Source organism: Cylas formicarius, unplaced genomic scaffold (genome assembly GCF_029955315.1).
Source record: "Cylas formicarius isolate icCylForm1 unplaced genomic scaffold, icCylForm1.1 PGA_scaffold_10__41_contigs__length_53128322, whole genome shotgun sequence".
Lineage (NCBI taxonomy): Eukaryota > Metazoa > Arthropoda > Insecta > Coleoptera > Brentidae > Cylas > Cylas formicarius.
Window position 1 is genome coordinate 7,745,756 of NW_026844214.1, and position 21,456 is coordinate 7,767,211.

The 21,456-nt window shown below is 32.7% G+C and overlaps 2 protein-coding genes across 2 annotated transcripts; one reads left to right on the forward strand and one right to left on the reverse strand.

Annotated features, from left to right (window-relative positions):
• Window positions 1–71: 71 nt before the first annotated feature.
• Window positions 72–21,076, reverse strand: LOC132701729 (oxysterol-binding protein-related protein 9). The gene is made up of 15 exons (XM_060669883.1): window positions 20,815–21,076; window positions 8,299–8,499; window positions 8,125–8,223; window positions 6,852–6,929; window positions 6,745–6,795; window positions 6,612–6,690; window positions 6,258–6,353; window positions 6,011–6,125; window positions 4,995–5,122; window positions 4,753–4,942; window positions 4,377–4,630; window positions 2,989–3,110; window positions 2,455–2,724; window positions 2,130–2,357; window positions 72–1,578 (listed from the first exon to the last, which is right to left on the reverse strand). The coding sequence occupies exons 1-15, from the start codon at window positions 20,920–20,922 to the stop codon at window positions 1,486–1,488; spliced, it is 2,112 nt and encodes a 703-aa protein (XP_060525866.1). The 5' UTR covers window positions 20,923–21,076; the 3' UTR covers window positions 72–1,485.
• LOC132702798 (elongation of very long chain fatty acids protein AAEL008004-like) lies at window positions 12,991–17,434 on the forward strand. Its single transcript, XM_060671587.1, has 5 exons — window positions 12,991–13,119; window positions 15,322–15,512; window positions 16,476–16,722; window positions 16,789–16,928; window positions 17,154–17,434. The coding sequence occupies exons 1-5, from the start codon at window positions 13,071–13,073 to the stop codon at window positions 17,325–17,327; spliced, it is 801 nt and encodes a 266-aa protein (XP_060527570.1). The 5' UTR covers window positions 12,991–13,070; the 3' UTR covers window positions 17,328–17,434.
• Window positions 21,077–21,456: the final 380 nt, after the last annotated feature.

Genomic DNA, 21,456 nt, shown 5'->3' on the forward strand with positions numbered 1-21,456 from the left:
GTTCCAAATAATTGAAAGAACTTGATCTTATTTAATAAATTAATTTACGTTTAAAACGTTTAAAAATCGGAAAACTTGTTGTTGGATAAAATTTTATTTCAATACTTGAAAGCAATATATTACAATTTCTTTCATTGTCCGCATATTTTTTAACCAAGCCATCATGTTCCCACAAATAACCGACAATACGCTACATAACGCAGATTTTATAAATTTAACACAGCTAACATAGGAATAAGGTTAAATAATTATGATTAAATTGGAAATACAGTATCTTATTTTCACAATAATTCAACTCAATAGCAACTTCAAAAAACTTGAAAAATATTATCCGTCCCATACGGCAAATGTCGAGAGACGGGAAACATACGCTGTTTTGCCATATTGTATTTTAACTTATTCCGGGCCGAATTGAGTCCAAAAAAAATTTTACCACATACTTTACTACAGACACTTGCCAAGAATAGGCGGATAATATTTGTACTCTACACTTTAATACCCGCATGTAAAAATAAAATTACAAAAGCAAACTCGTTTGTAAATTATACACTGCGAAGCTTTGGAATGAAAGTGTCCCAAGAACCGAGATGGAACTAATTTGTTAGGTTGAGGTTCTCTCTGACTGGTGCTACAATGTGATGTTAATTTGATCAGGGAATGAAAACACTGAGAGACTGCAACTTCAAGTTCATGCACTTTTTAATCAACTCCATTGATCACCAAACCACTGTGCATCGAAGAATGAGGGAGAGTATATATCCCAGTGGGCATATTAGTTTCAATATTGGGATAATAGTAGAATTTTGCACTTGACTGAAGCGCGTGTATATAATATTTGTAGAAATAAGGATTCTGTAAGTAATACACTATTAAGTGACAACATTTGTGAAAATCAGAATAGTTTCAGGAAGCGTTGTGAACCTTTAATGGCATATACTTTTAAACACTTTGAAACTCATACTTTAGAAATTCTCAATAGCATAATGTTACCAAATCCAGTTTAACAAATTTGTGAAGAATGCAAGTTCAAATACATGAAATGTGTCAGTCAAATAAGATGTCAAATAAAATGTGCATACATTACTTCTTAGATCCAAGTATCCTGTGCCATTTAAATGCTTTCCTACAATGGCAATCTTAATATACAAAAATTATTGTATATAAAAGTTTTTTTCGGTTGACAAAAGACATTACTCAGAAAGCTACCCATACCTCATACAGATACCCTCAAGTGATTTAATAGTTTTCTGCGTAACATAGTCATATTGACTTCATGTATACTTCATCAAAAGTCAACTAAAAATTGAGACGATTTATAAAATTTAAGAAACAACTTTTTGTTGGCATATTTCCCAAAGCTCAGATTTATCAAATAACGTCTAATGCAGAGCGCAAAATATATAAGCTTTTAAAATATATCACAGTTTAACTAAATTGCCCGAAAAAATAAGGTTCGGCTCAATATATTATATAATATTTATAAACTTATTCCTCTTGTTTATTCGATGCATTGCTGGAAAGGCGCTCCTTAAGAGGCTTTAGATAAAGCCAATTATCTTCTCCAGATTTTTTGAAAAGCTGTAAAGAAAACGAGTACCGAATTAAGTACAGAATTCTTACAGAATAAAAAAAATGGTATTGGTCAGTACTTGATTACTGGCATAAATTCTTAACTGCAATAGTAGTTGGCCATATTTTAATTAATTCATTCAAACAAAGTAGAAGTTGCATTGCACAAATTAACCATGTTTTCCCCATTATCTACTAATTAAATAAATAAAAATCAGTTAATCCGCGTGAATTGGGTGGTATACTCAAATTCAAATTGTTTTTCAATTTGAAATATAAACACCTCGGTATAATTACATTTTAAATAAAATTCGATGAAAAAATCCAAAGTAGAAAGATTCGGAAAATATGCGGCCCAAAACTTTATTAAAAACATTGACACTCTATATTTAAAAAATGACCCGATATGAAAAAAATTTGATATCTATGACAGTCTTGAATTTGGTTATTACATTTTATGAACGAGGTTAAAAAAAGCCCTGCCTATAGGCTCACACTACGTGTAACTCGCGAAATGAGATTTAATGAAAATCAGATTTTCGAAACCGATCATTGCCTACCTTGGTCTGCCACTCTAGACCCGCCTCTTTTCTTTCTTTTGCCTCATCCCTCTGTTTGTTTTCCAACGCTTGTTTAGCATTAGTTGCTTTGTCAATTTCGTTGAATTGCAAACCTGCAGTTATTTCTTTCCACAACTTACGAGACTCATTATCTTCTTGCTGACTGATAGGTCTTACTTGCTTCTTGATAATGTCAAGTAAGTTTACGTCAATAAATACTTCTGGTTCCTACAATTTGTACAAAAATCATTTACATTATATTTATTCTATTACACTTCGAGTTGGACGTCGTGTAATCTCAGAATATTTTGAAAGATTTAATTACTTTATCACTCCATTTCGCTTCCATTACACCGTTCCATTCTCCATTGATGGTGAGGAATGTTTTCTTATCTGGATCCAAGACTTCTGCCATTATTCTATGCTTTTTGTTCCCATAAAATGGTTTCGTAATGAATTCTATATTACAATGGTAACCTGTTTGTGGGCAGCTTATTGACGTACTTCCCCCCAGTTCGATCCATGGAGTTGTTAAAATCGATCGGCCATAAACATTTGGGAATGTTATTATGTATTCTTCATTATAATCTAAAACCTTTAACCTCTGGTAAATAAAACTGATCAAAAGGTTTAATCCAATGCGCTCAAAAGATGTAACGTCAAAAGAAAATGTATCAAATTGATCTGCATGCAAAATACAGAGCAATTACTACGTTTTTAACACTCACTATTAAATCAAGTTGTTTAAAATTTTTCAAAAAATGATTTATTTTTCATTATTTAGAAATTTTACCACTTTGAGCCTAATTTACACCAACAAATAATTTCAATATCAGCAACTCCAAAACATTTTACTTACTGATATGACTCCCTGTCCTATGTTGTAAACACACACTGATAATCCAAGGAATTTTGATTTAGTATAAACATGCGCATTAAAACTTATTCTTTTGTTGAAGTGTTCAGCATACAATGCAGATACTGAAATTAAAAATTATCTCATATAATTACTTACATTAATTTTAATTTTTACATTAATTTATTTTATTTTACTTATATACAGAGTGTATTGAAAAATACTGGAATGGATGACAAGGATATTGAAATCATAGGAAACTTATACTGGAATCAAACAGCTCTCATAAAATCTAATACAGATAAGCAAATCAATGCCATTGCTAAACAACTTGGCGTTAGACAGGGATGTATTCTTTCTCTTTTGATCTTCAACTTGTACTACTACAGCCTTGGCCAATATCGACAATGGAATTCTACCGAAGGAGAATTTATTAACAACATTTCGATATGCAGACGACACTGCTGTATTCGCTGATAGCTTGAATGGCTTGCAAGAGTTAGTGAACAGGATAAACGACGCCAGTGACCAATATGGCCTAAGCATGAACATAAGTAAAACCAAGTTCATGATAATAACTAAACAAAATATCCAAAACTGTTTATTAGTGAGAGATCAGTGAAACAGGTTCCTAAGTTCACTTATCTGGGAACGACAATTAATGAACAATGGGATCTCTCAAAAGATTAAGTGCCGAATAGAGAAAGCAAGGCAAGCCTTTATCAAAATTCCAAAACTTTTTAAAAGCCACAATCTAGATCTAAACATTAAAATCAGACTCGTTAAGATGCTACGTTTTCTCGACACCACTATGAAAGCATTTGAAACGTGGCTGTACCGAAAAATTCTGAGGATCTCATGGGTGGACAGGGTAGCAACGGATTAGAGAATGAACAAAAAAAAGGAAGTGATAAGTACTATAAAGAGAGAACTTGAGTACCTAGGCCATATAATGCGAAACGACAGCAAATACCACCTTCTCAAAGAAATACTCCAAGGAAAAGTTTATGGTTAGAGAGCACCTGGAAGACGAAGAATTTAAGCACAAGGTCAATATAACCAGAATGATCGCTAATATTCGAAACCAACAGGCACCTGAAAAAGAAGACTGGCTTTGCGACGAACATCAATAAGCCTGTTCTTACATTAAAACTTCTATTTTGAATTGAAGAAAAAAAATGACGCTTTAGGTGCAAACAAAAATTTTGCTCAGTATACCCCACTTAATTTAGCGTAAATTCGATCCCTCCCCTTTTTTCCCTAAGAATCATAGCGATTTCACAAGACGTGAAGATGGTTTTTATTTTTTTAAGACAGAACGCCTCGACGTAAAAAAAAGTGAGTGAATCAATATAACAACTTCATTATAATTTGCTGTGGAAATCGCTTACTGGGCGGATGATGCGATACTTGTTCGGCAACAAAAGTCGTTTGATTTCCGTTGCACCATGGCACAGGTCCATCAGGCACGCATTGTTCTGTTGGGCTGGAGTGCGGTAAATTCCAATGACAACGAAATATTTCACCTAGGATTGGATTATATGGTTTTTTGGCTACAGCACTTTTCCTGCCAGCGTGATATGAAGATAGATACCATTTAAGTACGCTTACCATCCTATCTCTTGGATCTCTGGCGTCAGTAATACTAAAAAAAATATTTAAAAAAATATGACCACTGACTTAAAAAAATTTAGAATATAAATAACATATTTCATTTATTTAAACCAAAAATTTTTATATATTAAAGATTGCAGTTTGTATACTTACGCAACGAACAAATCAGGATGTGCAAAAAAATCTGCGTACATCTCCAACAATGATCTTTTCTCCAATATGAACGTAGGTAATATAACTTTTGTTAAATCCATTCCAATTTTTACTTGGGAAAGTAGATGTCTGATGACTGAACCGTGACTTTCCATTTCCACGTCTGGTTCATCATCATCCTCGTAGAGTGCTGCAGAATACGTAAATATCAAGTCCTCCAACAAATCATAACGCATACTTACCATCATAATCTAGACCTTCCTTATTCGCGTAATTTTCTAAAGATTTTGTTCTGTTTTTGTTTGGTGGTACTGTTTTAGGAATTATTGGCACTGAGGTATGACTGTCGCGTCCAAATGATCTTAGGCTGCTGGAAAAAGAAATCAGGACCCACTTTCAACAATAAACAGCCTGAGCCTTCAAAAAAAAATTGAAATGAGTAATACTGTGTTACTGAAATTTTACATATTTACTGAACGCATTTGAAAATATAATACAATTCAATTCAAAAAATCAAACTTATTGAATTTGTTAAATCTGAGGTGAATAAAATATAAAAATATACTCCACGATTTATTATTTATTTACATACTTCAAAAGATCATGTTTACTCTTGTTCAGGAAATTATACTGATTTCATTTTATTATGGCAATGCCCACAATGTAGTACAAAAGTCAGTAAATAATAAAAATTGTAAAAATATTAATTAGAGATCAGTGTTGAACAATTTATATTAATTAATTAAATGTTACTAATAAGAAATGAACGGCCAATAATAAACAATTAAAAAAAGAAATAAAAAAAGGTGATAATCAAATTAAAACTCCAAAGTTTCAGTTTTTCTGCCATATTTCAGTCAGTTGCAAAATGTAACTTTTCGAAAGATGATTTATTATTTGAGTTTTAGTTCCAATGTTACAGTTATAGACAACAACCTTTTCAAATCCTGGTCTATCTGGTTTTAGATTTGATATTTCTATCTACTTAGATTACACAATTTGTTTTGTAGTTTATAGCAAAAAACTGGAGAAAATCTGACTACGTCATTAAGTTCTACATCAAAAAATCTTCCATGGTCTTGACTGCCACTAGCACATCCAGGACGAAAAGTATCGAAGGAGAGTTAATGTCCAATGCTTCCCAAATACCAAAATCTAAATAAGTTATGAAACTTTAAGTTAGTGTTACGATTTTTTATGAGGATGTAGGAAATCTTTGTGAAAACTGCAACTTTCCGGGTTCGTACTTAGCACTTACGTTGGAGTAGGCACTTGGTTTCCGCCAAAAGGAGCATCATTAGCATCAAAGAAGTCTTCTTCACCTTCTGAACTTGAGTAAGAAGTATCTGGCACAATGAGTGAAGCAACTGGAGCTTAAAATAAAACAAATAAAATTCATACAATATAAATATTTTATTACAGAAATTATTTTAACCGAGTTATGAAAACATTGATGAGAATATTTCTATCTCGTGGAAAAGACAAGATTTCTACTGAAAACTCACCAAATGATAAAAGATGTCTATGATTACTTTCGATGCATTCAGAACCTAACTCAATACCCTGCTGTACGTTTTCGCCGGGCATAACTTCAGTGAGACCTTAAAATATATTTTAAAAAATAATACAATTTAATTATGAAAAAAATACTGGTTGTTAATGCATCACATGTTAACATAAAAAAAACTTCTTTTGGGTTTTGAACCATATCGATCAGAAAAAATGTATTAAAATTGAAATACAACAATTTTGTAAAAAAACAATTTACGAAAAATATCAAATCTAGCAATGAAATATGGGAAGGAAAGGAAGATTCACTGAGACCATACTATATATATGCTTGATTTGAACCAACTTACCACTACGAGCTGAAGAAACGCTGTTAGATGTCCCAGGTCTCTGATGATGGTACACGCCATTTATTGGGTGAGCTGTATTCTGTAATAGAAATATTAATTGATGTTGTTTATAGGTTTATACCCAAGAACACACCTTGGCTATTTGAAGAAGAACTATTGAATGTTTTATGTTATCCAACATGACCTGAAAAGAGTCACAGGTGAAAAAAGGTGAGCGCCTAAGATTTTTAATGAACTTACGTTCGCATGTTCTAATATTACTTCGCACTTCATTTTATCTTCCGAGTCACTTAAAATTTGGATTCGTTCTTCCAATTTCTGAAAACATAAGGAATGTCTTTTTTCGGAAACTGTAAGTTATACGAGAAAAACATGTTTGCAAAACAACATTTTATTATATTATTCAACTAAATTGAATGACATACAGGATAGGGAGTAATGCGCCAATCATAGGTTCATTAATGTTGAGTTGCTGGGTATTAAACTTTTATTATTTTCTTGTTGCTTTTGACATATGGACATGAAAACTTTTTTTTTTCGTAATAAAATGAGCTCGCGTCTTTACTTAGACGGCTGCCCAGGTTTTTCCATATAGCAACGAGTAAATTAGCCAATTTTGGCCAGTCGTTATAGTCGGACCAACACAAGTACACCCAAGGCTGATGAGAATCGAACCCACAGCCTCCGGCAAGTCGAGTTGGCAGGTCTAACGCCTTACCAACCGAGACATCCTCCGTCCCCAACATGAAAACTTGTATTCTGGGATTTTTAATAGGCATGGAGGATAAATTTACATTCTAGTTTATCATATGTAGATAACTTTAATTACACGCTACAATCTCATTATTTCATGTCATTACTTTTTTATTGTAAACCGTTCCTTTGATGTTTATTGAAAGGTACAACAGTTTTTTAAACTTTCACAACTTTAATCTAGAATTGCTGTTTGGCGACTTTATTATAATCCACCCTGTATATGACCATTGGTGTGTGATACATAGTTTCGAAATTACTATTGTTATTACTATTAATCTATTTTACATAATATTGCTTTTCATCAGTTTTCAAAATTCCGTAAAAAGGATTCGCAGTGCTACCAACGTTCCGACCAGATCACATTTCGCTTTTTTTTGCAACTGCGTAGTTTTTTGCGGAATTTAAAATTGGAATACTAACTGATGGAAAGCAATATATTGCAGATTAACGCGTGTCGCTCGCAGTCGGTGAAATAATTGCATTTAACAAACATCAAAAGGAATAATAAGATATAATTAAATATAATATTAATAATATATAAATATTAATAATAATTAAATATATACTCTAAGTATCCTTACTAAATTGTGACATTCATAAATTTTTAAATATTGTCTATGAATAAACTGAGATAACTGACAAAAATTACATAATATTTAATGATTTTAATTAATTTAATTGTTGGACAAAAATATATACAAACACCATCACACCCAGGGGAACAAATATTGATAGGTCACAAGCGAATGTAACTTACTTTTGTTTGCTCTATCATCAGCTGCAAATAACCATCAGCTTCGGAGACTCTATAATCCAAGTCTTTTATATTGGAACTTGCGTGATGCAAATCCCATCGCTAAAAGAGGCCGAAAATGTTTACAGAAATACTATTAGATAAAATACGGAAAAGAATTTTATGATTGTTGCTTACACTATGACCATGCCTAATAATGGTGTCCTCTAATGCATGAACCCATTTTTGTCTTTCTTCGGCGTCTCTGGCTTGAAAATGAAATGTCTTGTGATCTACTGTAATAGTGAAAGTGCTATCATCTTCACTGTCTATACCGATAATTGCATTTTTCAATCTGACGCATCCCCTCCGAACACCACGCATCATTTTTTCTTTTGACTATAAGAAACGAGAAAGACTTATCATTGTGAAACAGCAGGTCCGAAAGAAATCCTCAAACTCTAAGATCTATTAGAAATTGATCTAAACTGGAAAATGCAAATAAAAAACTGAAGGGTTCAATAAAAATATCGAATATGTTTTTAAGCAACTGAAGCTATAAAAAACTGGTGAGACCATCGGGATAAAATATCCTCAAGTTGGCGACATTTTTGATTATAGATTTATTTCCTATTTGGCCGTTGTTGAGATATTTAATATTTTCTATGTACAGCTTTCATAAAAAAACTGATAAGGCTTAAATATTATACTTTACATTTTGAGCAGTATATACATCATCAAGCTATCATCACATCTTCACAAAACAAAGTTTAATTTGACACCAAATATGCGATCTAAACTCAGGTTTCATCCGTTTCAACTAAAGGCGTAAGAGCGCGTATCTCTATTGCTTTGTCATTCTGTGAGTCACTTCATAACTACAAGAAAAGTGTATCCATCTCTTACAATAAAATGTATTATTAAATCTATTTTTATTGCTGACAACTCTTGCATTAATCAGCATTTATTGTTTATTTGAACAGCAAATGATTGTAAGTCATAAGAGACTTCCTCTTTGGTAAATCTGTTAAGAAATTTTATCGTTTATCGTTAGTTGTTTTATTACTAAAAAACTTCTAGACTAAACAGACTCAACTTTTATTTATTTCAAAAATAAAAAGATAATTTTTAACTTTTAAATAAACAACTTTAAAATGATTAAGTTTATTTTTTATAAGAATTGTAACAAATTTATTATCAGCAGCAGTCCAACATTTTAACATAAACAGGACAAGAAGAAATACGTGGAACAAATTTAATATTTTGAGCAATCTCCATTAGGATCAATCACAGCTTGAAGATCATTGTCATGAAAGGAGTTATAAAGTTTTCTTCAAGTGACGAATCTTCCCATACTTCCTGAATACCTTGCCATAGCTCCTGGCTATTTTGAGGTTTATACAGTCATTTTACCATTATCCCCATATGTTTTTAATTGGGTTGATATCAGGATCGTTACTTGGCCATGGGAAGGTTTGAATGTTGACATTTTAGAGCCATTGTGTAACGATGTTTGCAGTGTGGACAGAACAGTTGTCTTGTTGGAAAATATAATTATTTTCCGGGAAAGGCTGTTCCACACTGGGCACCATAACGTTCTGCATTATTTCGGCATCAATTTCACCAACAAATCTTCCCGCAATCCAAAACACCTCTAGCATACATTTACTAGAATACATTTACACTGAAATGGCGTCCAACTCTGTACCGACAAATCGAGGGTTGAAATGCTTGTTGTCTGGTCTGTACACTTTGATTTTATAGTTTCTGGAAGACTGGATAATATGTTCATTGGAAAATATGACTCTATCCCAAAATTGCTGTTCTTGGGCTTGATAGTGAAAAGCAAAAATAAGCCGTACTTGCTTCTGTTGGGGAGTGAGTTCGGTCTTTTTTGCCGCAGTTCGGCACTTGAGATATCACAAAGTGGACACGTTTTGGAAAGGGTCATCCTCGACGATCCTATGGAACGTCTGAACTTCTTGAACTGAAATAAATGTTTGTCCGCCAGGTCCCTTTTTCCTTTCTTTTCTTTCTTCTTATCTCCGCCTTTTAATAACGGAAAAACGATTGTTCTCATTACATTAAAATGTTGAGCTATCTTCTAATTGGTCTTCTAATTTGGTCACACTCTCTGCAGAATGTGGAGCTATTTTAGGCTTTCTTTTATGGCGACACTGCTCAAACTTTCAAAAAAAGTTCTTTAAGAATCGTACTATGAATCCAGCCGTATAATGAACGGCTAAAATATGGAACAAATTTATTTAAAACTCAGTTATTGAATTTCAAGAAAAAATCTTGAACACGACCATCATTATAATTTAAAATATACGGAGTGGGTCAAAAAAGAGAAACTTATTTTTGAAATGTAATTAGCTAGTACCATTACAGTTCTTAAATTACCACAATTTCATTTCTGTCAATAAAGAAAGTGAATGTCCCTCGAAATGAAACCTAGAGAATTGAAATTTTAATTTTTATTGAATATGGAGACAAAACGAGAACTCTACAAGTTCCGGAAAGACCCATTACAAGATCCACGGGGAGTAAAAAAGATGGTCTACGGCGAGATCGTGCAAAACTAAGGAGAACACAAACATTTTATTAGAAGTTGACGATGAACCGCTTTCGTGCATCTTCTGAATTGGCTTTAAGCGTATTAAAAGAAGAACAGTATCATGCGTACAAGATTACGTAACTAGAGGAGCTGAACCGAAGGTGATCCCAACCGCAGACTCCAGTTTTGTGAAACTATGATGGGAATGTGCAACTAACTTAAACCCATTTTTTCATCATCAGATACTGTTTAGTGATGAAGCCACGTTTTGTTTAAATGGTAAGTTCAATAAACAAAATTTTAGGTATTGGATTTTAAATAATTCCCGATCGATGAGAAAAAATCATACACAACATCCACAAAAAAAATAATGTTTGGGCAGAGATTTGAATAACACCAATTATTGGAACTTATTTCTTCGATTAAAATCTCTTGACTTGACTTGATTGCTACTCTCGCTGTTGCTTTCCCAAATCCAAATCAGCTTGATATGTCAGATAAACAGGTTTAGCTGCATCAGTATAGTGCTCCGCCCCATTTTGCTCCAGAAGTACGTGAATATTTAAATACGGAATTTCCCGAACAGTGGATTATTAGAAGGGGATGAATAGTATGGCCTGCAAGATCTCGAGATATTACTCCACTGGATTTTTCCCTATGGGAAGATTTAAAATGAAAAGTCTATAAGGAAACCACAAAAGATGGAAGTTTGAAAATATAGAATTATATAAGAAATAAGACAAATTAATAAAAATACATATCGTGAGTAATGTTTTGGAAGGGTTTTTAAACCGATTAGTTTATTGTCAAAAAGTTAATGGTGGATATTTTTAACACCAATTAAAATAATTTCTTTGGCAGGTCCCGTTTCTATAAATTTTCTGGTAATTTTACTCGCTGTGGATCTTGTAATGGTTCTTTCTGGATATTTTGCGTTAAACAAATTACAAACTTCTTCTGGAATTCTCGTTTGGTCTCCATATCCAATAAAAATTAAAATTTCATTTCTCTGAGTTTGATTTAGATGCTCCATATTCACTTTTTTTGCTGAAAACTGTAAGTAATTGTGACGATTTAAGAACTTTACTTATAAAAAGTAAAGTAAAATCGACAAAACAAATGGAATAGATGTCGTTAATCAGTTCGTGTATATTGGCCCTCTCATAACGAATTCAGGAGGGTGCACGGAGGAAATCAAAAAGCGGTCAGCGGTTGCCAAAAAAGCTATTGCTATTCTGAGCAGGATCTGAAAGAGTCGAGACATAGCTCTGTCTACAAAGATGAGACTCGTCAAAACCTTGGAACTCTCAGTTTTCCTTTATGCATCGGAGCGCTGTACACACACTCAAGAAAACAGACAAACGTGCTGTCGATGCTTTTAAAATGTGTTGCTGCCGAAAGATGCTGCGCATATCATGGACACAAAGAAGAACGAACGAATAAATTTTAAACCAGTTAAAGATTTACATTGATATAAATGAACAAGGAAAGTTCAAAGATTCCCATCACTTTTATCTCTTGTAAAATTTTATAAAATATTTTATACCAAATAATTTTTCAGCGTCGTCAACATTACGCAGGATACAACAATATAACAATAAATTATTATTATCCTCCTAAACTTTATATTTGAAAAGAAAGAACTGTCAGAAGAAATTGTCATTTTCTTAGTTCCTTCCTTAAAAAACTTAAGAGAATGGAATAAAATTCCACCGGTTTTCAATAGAATCAGAATAGAAGAGTAAGATTGGTTTTCTGTTCTATTCCGGTCAAGACTAAGAGGACCCGTTCGTTTGTATTATAGACCAATTATAATTATAAACCCTGTTTGAAAGTATTCAGCCAACTTTATAGAGTTGCCAATGTGCAAGGTGGTTCGCTTGATACGGCTACAATTGGCAATTGGAATAGCAGATATTTTCATATAACTCTTTTCTCTTATTTCGTGGCTTATAGAAAAGGCGTAGAGGTGATGTATTTTGCAATAATACTAATACAAATAATAATATGCCCCAAACCATGAGTTAATGGAGTTCAAAAGTTTATCCAAAAGTACAATCTATAGCCTCTGATAGTGTAGTAATGGCTAAGGATGTTTTAGGGGCAATGAGGTGGCCATTAGATTTTAAACATTGTTTCACCACAACGTATTTTTTCAAACGTCAAGACGTGTAACCACAGATAGATAGACGTAATTGAATAGGTAATGTCTCTAAAAAATTTTATTAACAAACAAGCATTGCCCTTTGACATTTGAGGAAATAATTTACATAATGAAAGTCATATTTTAAACAACTTTGGACTAATAGATTTTAAGCCCTTTAGTTGTATTTAGGGTGTCATTCGAGACGCTACCACATTTTGAAATGAAATTTTAGTTAGTTTAAATACTTTGGGTATTAGGATATCAAAAATGACAACCGTACTACAATATGTCTACGATTTTGTTGACGAAAAATCTGGTAAGTCGGAAAGCTCGACTACAATTTTATTAAGTACAAAGTGTATTAATACATATTATTTCAAACTCACACTCGTCGATTCTTGGTTTTAATTGCTGCTTAGCAAAAATAAAAACTGTCCATATGTTCTTTTCATACTGATATATAACTTGCAAAAAAGTTCAAACAAATTTAGGGTGAATTTTTAATAACTGAAAGAATGATATCCCAGGCGTCATTAGCACTAATATGAAATCAACGATATCAGAATTTGGATATTCAGAATAACATTCAATTCAATCACATTTTTAAAGAGAATACGAAATACGATGTCAGAAAAGTAGCTGAAACTCCTTCACAACTTTAGATTCTTAGCACTGGTTTCAAAATTCTGCCAGTGACAATTGCGACAGTCGTACTTTATTATTTATCCAACTATACTAAAAATATATTTTGCATCGCATGATCTTACTATAACTACGGTCAGAGCGTAAAACTTTTGTTAATTGTAAATTTTGCTTTAATACACATTATTCATTTTTAATATTTGTTGGAATATTTGAACTAAAATGAATCTTCAAATAAATAATTTTAAAGGTAATCCAAAAAATTTCTATGTAACATATAACGAAGAAATTGGGATAACCCTCAGAAGTCGTCTAGTAAACAAAGTCAAATAAATGTATCGAAATGCTCGAATCTTGAGGCACATCATCCAGAACCTGCAAAAACATTTATTTGCGTCCCAATGGTAAAAGTTTCTCCTCGAGAATCGAAGATTACAAAGTGCTTCCTACGTAGGTATATTCCAAAATGTGGCATTTAGGTACTATATAAAATCCGAATTGTTTGTTAAAAAGCACATTATTTTGCTCTAGGTGCTAATTGTTTGGATTTGGAACTGGAACTAGCACTGAAAGGATCGACCAATACGGTCAATAATTGTTTTGTGTGTCTTATGAACAGAAATTTCTTAGTACACTAAAGAAAACGTTGGATTAAATAATTCCCGACATTACAGAATGCATGTTATCGAGAATGTACAAAATCCAGTCAGTGTGCGAAAAGTTTAGGTATTCTACAAACTGATCAATTTACTATTTTGGGCAAACTGCAAATTGACGTCACCGTTTTAAGCAATCTATCAAATGTCTGATGCGTTAGTCAATCTGAGGATTAAAGGTGTTGTGTTTGGCTAGATAACTTGATGATAAATAAAAAGCCATTTTTACATATATTTTTCTTAAATCTAAACAAAATTTTCGATTCATTAGCAGAACTGTTAACAAATTGAATCGCAACGTAAAAATAAACATAACAAATACATACAAATACTGAAATAATGTAAAACGTGCTTGACACAAACGCAAATATAAACCTAATCTAAAATTATACATACCGCCCCTTTAGTCGGTGTGAAGTCAACTAAACAACAGAACAATAGAAACTAACCAAATATTTCTGTGTAGAAAGAAGCAACTATTTGGTTAGTATTGGTGAGTTTCTGTTATTGTCTTGTTGAGTTGATAAAATAATAGGCGACAGGTGAAGGTTCAATTTGGCAACAATGGATTACAGTCAAACATTTAACGCCATCTAGTATTTGTTATAGACGAATTGCACTCTCAGAATATGATAAAAGCACATTGCTGGGGTTCTTATGACTGCATAATGAATTTAACTTCTCCAAAAATATTTCTTTCGTTCCCCTCGCCACTATGATTCACAAACCGTCCTACACAATGTGGAAAAAAATATCTTTAATCCGCAGATCGACTAACGCATCAGACATTCGGCATGTCCAATTTGCAGATTACTCAAAATAGTAGTGATTTTGCATAATGCCCGATAAATTCGTCAGTTTCCAGAATACCTAGATATTTTGCACAAGGACGATTTTTGCGAATTACCCATAACAGACATATATATATGCAACATATATGTATGTAAACGATTATAAATGTTTCGTTTCCCAATGGCTTTGAACTTCTTTTCCAGAAGAGTTTCTACTTTGCTCGAAAAATACGGGAGACAGTGATCTGACTCTGAGAATAATTAAAAAGGTTAAAAGTTGATTAATACGTTTATTTTCCTAAACACATGCTTGGAAGCAAATGTCATACATACAATCAGGAAAGAAATATCACGACAAAATGTTCATAACAAATGAACTATACAGAGCGCCTTTGAAGGTGGATTAACTAACTTTGTTATTATTTACAGATCCTAGAGTACGAAACTGGACTTTCATGGAAAATTTTTGGCCGACGTTAACCATAATAGCTTTGTACCTACTCTCCGTTTACGTATTTTTACCCACGTATATGAAAAATAGGAAACCGTATAAACTAAAAGCTGTTATCAGAGTGTATAATTTATTCCAAATCGTAGCTTGCGTAGTATTAATTTATTTGGTAAGTAGTATAATTTTGGAATCAAATAATTGTTTTAGTTAATCTTTGAACTCTGCTTCTACAAACATTCCTATTTAGACGTCACTAACCTTTAATACAAAGGCTAGCGATTCAATTACTGGTCCATGATTTAATTTGCAATTCATTCATGCATATATAATTGCATCATCAATGTAAAAACTGCATTAACGTTGCGTTGTATCGATACCGTTACAACTGAAAATATTCTTCTAACGAGTTACTGAGCATTGACAAGAAGGGTCATTCTCCGACTGCATAGTTCAGTCGTCCTCATTTAACTAGCAATTTAATTTTTTTTATATGTATATTCCACACTAAAGAGTGCCAGGAAATGCTTACGATGAATAGAGAAAGAGAAGGCAGTGTTGGGCGAGATGCTTAGGATGACCTTTCTTAAGATTTAAAGCTTTAATTTAAAAGTCGATTCTAAATTATAAGGCACTTAATTAAAAACTCTAGGTTAGCATGTGCTACTACTAATTTTAATATGCCACAACGGGATAGAAATTGCCTTTTTATTATAGATATTTAACACACACAATTACAAAAGAGACTCATCGAAAAATGGAAAATTTAATTTAGATACCGGAAACAGAACATATATTTATTTTCAATATTTATAAAATATTTGAAACTTAAGTCTCAAGGAGTTACTATTGGATATAATCACATAGCTACTAGTTATGAGAAGGGCTTGCCCAAACTAACATCAGAAAATAATGCAAAGGCAGATCGAATATGCAGTCAGACCTGCGGCGTTCAACAATCAACATGGTTGACAGTTTGTTCTAACCAAAGAAATAAGAAAATTCTAGATATATGTATAGATTTTTTTCTCTCCGGTAAGAAATGACAGACTTTTTTGATATTCATCATAATATTTCAACATGAAATTAAATCTTAATAAAGTCTGTTTCGCATGACCAATTTTCATGTTTTCAGACATTAAATTCGGGATGGGTGCAAGGACGACTAAGTTTGGGGTGTCAACCTGTCGACTACTCCAACGATAAATATGCAGTACAATTGTTGAATGTGTTTCATTGGACATACTTCTTGAAAGTCATCGAATTAATCGAGACCGTATTTTTTGTTTTGAGGAAAAAGTATAACCAAGTTAGTCCATTACATGTCTACCACCACGCATCGACAATGACTCTGGCATGGATTGCATGTAAATTTGTCGGAGGTAATACACTTAAATAAATCAATTCGTTGTGAAAGTGATAGAATAATACTGTATTGTTCTATATAGGTGGCATGGCATCATTTCCAATAATAATTAACTCAAGCATTCACGTAATGATGTACACATACTATTATCTGGCGTCGTTAGGTACAGAATGGCAAAAAGCGTTAGTTCCATGGAAACCTCGAATGACCGTTGCACAAATGGTAAGTCTTACTGTAGATAAGTTTCTTCACGTTAAGGCAGTGAACCGGAAGGTAAATTTGATGAACTCATTTGCGCATAAGCGGAAAATGGCATTTTTAGCTTATAATAAATCTCAATAGTGAGTCTGTTATGTATGTAGGTAACCCCAATATAGTTTGTCCAATCTGTTTATTCTTCTGGAACAATTTCATTCATTTAAACACAGAATATTTTTTTTATTTCAGGTTCAGTTTTGCATCCTGATACTGCATTCCCTGCTAGCTCTTCTTCCAAGTTGTAATGTTCCAAAATCATTCCTACTGCTTTATTTGCCGAACATAGTTCTCCTCTTCAAGATGTTTTATGACTTTTATCATCAAAGTTACACGAAAAATCACATACAAAAAATCAAACAATGACATGTACATTTCATAGAATTTGATGTAAATAATTTGTAGAAAATAAAAGATTATTTGTAAATTGTAAAAATGTTGTGACATTTCAAAATGTGGCTACTAATAAAGTGCTTAAAAAGTATTTGGTAGTTTTTCATTCCCTTTTTATGAAACACCGCAATATACAACGTATATTTTATTGTTTTGGAACATAGATTTTGGAGAATGAACTGATTCCTTTCTTGAAATGACATTAGAAACGTGTGAATTATTATTCGTCTACAAAACCTCAGGCACCAGTTCAGTTTCTGGTTTACTTCTTTATTAATAGCATAAATAAAGAGTTAAAATATTGCAACTGAACCTACTGTACCTCAGCGTGGGGCTGTTTTTAGCTGGTACTTAGCCCAAGTTATTCAAAATATTAATTGCTTAATTTATATATAGAAGAATTTCCTATGCAGAGGACACATTAGGTTTTGGTGATTCTTCTTGAAAAAGCATGGATTTGAGAATGGAAAATACTTTGTAAACATTAAAGATGTTTTTGGACACCTCGCCCACCTGTTATGAGAAAATTAAAAGTAGCAAAAATTTCAAAATTTGGAATTAAACTAATATTGGCGATGGCAATTCTGCTAAAATATTTTCAAGATGTCGACACATCCGAATATACACAGGAAGCGGGTGTACAATTTCTGATTTTAAAAGCAACACCCTTTACTATTTACAAATCTTCTGGATTCCTGCAGAGTCGGTTGTCTATAAATCAAACTTGCGGACGTTTCGCCAATGATCTTGTTGGGTCCTTCAGAGTTAAACTGAAACTGGCTCGCATTGTACTCTGTACATGCTTATATATTGTTTGAAGGGGGCGGAGCTAAAGGAGGAACATGAACATCCATCGTCACAGATGACTGACTCCATATTGGTGAAAGGTAAAGACCTGAGTCTATAGATTCTCGGATTTTTCTTTGGTAAAAGAATTGATTACATACAAGAATTTTAGTTTTATCGAATAGGATTTAATGTCCGATTTCGCGATTGTGTTCGGCAACTGAGTTTATTTGTCGTAGTTTTAAGGCTCTTTCATATTCTGCGAGCCTAGTTGATATTTTTAGTCCGGTCTCTCCAGTGTATTCTTTGCCGCAGTTTTACGGCTCTGTAGACAGAGTTGACAACAACCGATAATTATTGGGCCAGTTGATGTAACAATGCATTAAGGTATCGGTCTGTGTGCGTAGGTTTACTGTATACAGAATAACTCAGTATTAGGTCTAATTTTCTATTAATAAGAATATTTAAGAATGAGAGATTGTTATTAGTTTCTAATTGAATGATAAAACGTATGTTAGGGTGTATAGAGTTTAAATGGCTAAGAAACTCTCGGAGGGACTCTTGACCATAAAGCCAAATAACAAAAGTATCATCAACGTAGAGTTTCCATAATTTTGGTTTTAGATGGAAGGTGTCGAGGGTCCTCCTCTCAAAGGCACAATACAAATATATTCGGAATGAGTGGTTATAATCGAGAACCCATAGCTGTCCCCGACATATGTTGTTAAATTTGACCGTGTCAAGAAAAATTTAAGATTTTCAGATTTTAATATATCCGAAATAATGTTGAAAGTTTTAGGTGTACGACTTCAGTAAAGGAGGATTCTACGTCGAAGCGAGCCAGAATATGGCGTAGAACTACTGTAATGTGTTTTTTCCTGTAAAAGGTTTTAATATGGAAGCTAGATATTTTGCTAGAGAATATGTTGAACAATCAATGGTGCTGACAATAGGTCGAAGGGGTAATCCTGGTTTGTGAATCTTAGGGATTCCGTAGAGACGAGGAATTTTAGAGTCATGAGGGGTGACAGACTTTTCACGAGAAGAAGCCTTAATAACAGATTTTAAGATGCATTCCATAGATGACGTACGATCTTTTTAAAGTTGGCTATAGAAACCGTATGTAAGAATATCTTGAATTTTTTCCTGATATTCACTTGTGTTCATGACCACCACAACATTTCCTTTAACTGCTTTTTTATGATGTCGGGATTAGATTTTGGAGATTTGAGAGTATTGCATTCTGCTTTCGCGAGATGGCAGTTTGTTTAGGATAGACTTGACATTTGAAATTTCCTCTACTGGGATAATACGTGGGGCAAGGACAAAGTTGGTACATTTTGCAAGAACTGATTCTTCCTTCTGAGTTTCAGTTTAGCTCTGAAACCAACAGGATGATTGGCGAAACAGCAGCAAGTTTGATTTATAAACAACCGATGCAGAAGGAATCCAGAAGATCTATAAATAGTATTACAATAGCCTGTGGAAGTTTCTTTGAAAAAAAGGAACACCATTTATTTACTGCTTTTTTGGATTCCCAGAAAATCCTCGACATATTTCGTGTATAATATTCTATATCTAAATTTCACAGTTTCCTAGATATAAATTTCATTTCAAGTTTTACAATTTTACTCTATTAACTTACCATATCTGCCTGTTGAACAAATTTATTGAGTAATGTTAAAAAAATTAAGAATAAAAATTAAACTGAAAACACTGTACAAATATAAATTTCAACTATATACGTTGACAACTATTAAACACAAAACAACACAAATTAACTGAATGTTAAGAGCAGCCCAAATAGTATAAGATAGAGTCCCATTAGCGGCAATGTTAAAAAGTGTACACAAGTTTCAACGTCTCTAGTGATTGTGCCCAGTCATGAAAATGGAATGGAAAATGTGAAAAAAAAAAATTACGTCGAAATAGTTTAAAAATTTCTTTTATTAAAATATAAATAAAGTCCATTACTTTAAACCGCCATGACAGTACTTTAGTACTTGGACACAAATATTAGATGGCATTCGTAACAGTATACGCGCACTTCCCTTCTATCATACTTTTTGGAACAGCCCAAGTAAAAAAAATTAAGCGGCAATATTTCGAAAACTATAAAATACATCAAATATTAACACTTTCGCAACACCGATTAAGGATTAAGTAAAATAATGGTATGAAATACTTGGTCGATAAAAACTTATAAATTTTATGTTAGTAGAATTTCTTTCCAAAAAAACTTGCACCGATTCTATGCTATGCTATGCTAAAAAAACAAGCATAACTATCAAACTATGGCTTATACTCACAGAAAGGTTATTTTAACTAAAAGTAATCAAACTATTAATGGGTAAAAACTACTTAATTTCGAAACAAAATTTTAAAATTTGCTTCCTATGTATTAAGATATTTTCCAGAGAAGCCAAAAACTATATCTAGGATAACTCCATCATGTGTGCCCTGTATGAGTAATTTTTCTATTGATTTAATTTAATTTTCTAATTTTAATCAAATTGATAATTTCATAAATTAATTAATTTTGGGTTTGACGCATACAGGTTTTCTGGGCAAAGCTGTCTAGGTTAAATAAGTATAATATTTTAACACTAACATATTTTTATATTGTAATAATAATAATAAAGTAAAACTAAAATAAAGGAAAAAAGCTACTTACTGTGTAATAGGACAGTAATCCCGAATTGTCGTCCAAAACAAACCATCTGTACTGCCATCCTTTCATAACATTTGTCCATTTGCTTAGGGATCCCTCTATTACCGTCATTTTTACAAACGCGATTGTTACAGCCTTAAATTAATAATGACAACCGCAAGTTGGATATGAGTTTAAAACGTGCTCCAAATTTCTGATCGGTGCGATCACAATAAAGGATGTTTTCCATAACATTAAGCTGTGACATTAGTAAACACGTCCAATTATGTCAGGTGAATTTCTTCTTCTTTTTCTTATAAGTTCCAGGCACAATGAACCAAAAACAATTATATTTTAATGGCTATATTACTTTCCCATCAATTGAAAAAGAAGATAGCAATTTGGATTAATTTGTGCAGAAAACTTTTAAAGATCCTCTCATAGAAAGCTTTTTTTTATATATTCACCACGTGTTACCCGGGATTGACGAGTCTAGAGCAAAATAACAAAAGGTCCATTACCAACTTTCGTGGAGGAGCTATTTTGTCATTTACGAATTGTAACTTGTCGACGTTATATACTACTTTTAGATTGATTTTGCTTTAAAAACAAAAAAACTGCTTTTGCTCCTTCTCATCGAGTCTCTAAGTATCCCTTGTTGATGTT

What these genes read in the sequence shown, in the direction of transcription:
- LOC132702798 (XM_060671587.1), top strand. Translation starts at nt 13,071, where the DNA reads ATGACAACCGTACTACAATATGTCTACGATTTTGTTGACGAAAAATCT. An exon ending in GCGTAGTATTAATTTATTTG is followed by an intron (nt 15,513 to 16,475) that starts GTAAGTAGTATA and finishes TCATGTTTTCAG; the next exon opens with ACATTAAATTCGGGATGGGT. An exon ending in TGCATGTAAATTTGTCGGAG is followed by an intron (nt 16,723 to 16,788) that starts GTAATACACTTA and finishes TGTTCTATATAG; the next exon opens with GTGGCATGGCATCATTTCCA.
- LOC132701729 (XM_060669883.1), bottom strand. Translation starts at nt 20,922, where the DNA reads ATGACGGTAATAGAGGGATCCCTAAGCAAATGGACAAATGTTATGAAA. An exon ending in GATTACTGTCCTATTACACA is followed by an intron (nt 8,500 to 20,814) that starts GTAAGTAGCTTT and finishes CGTTTCTTATAG; the next exon opens with TCAAAAGAAAAAATGATGCG. An exon ending in GTCTAGAGTGGCAGACCAAG is followed by an intron (nt 1,579 to 2,129) that starts GTAGGCAATGAT and finishes TTTTCTTTACAG; the next exon opens with CTTTTCAAAAAATCTGGAGA.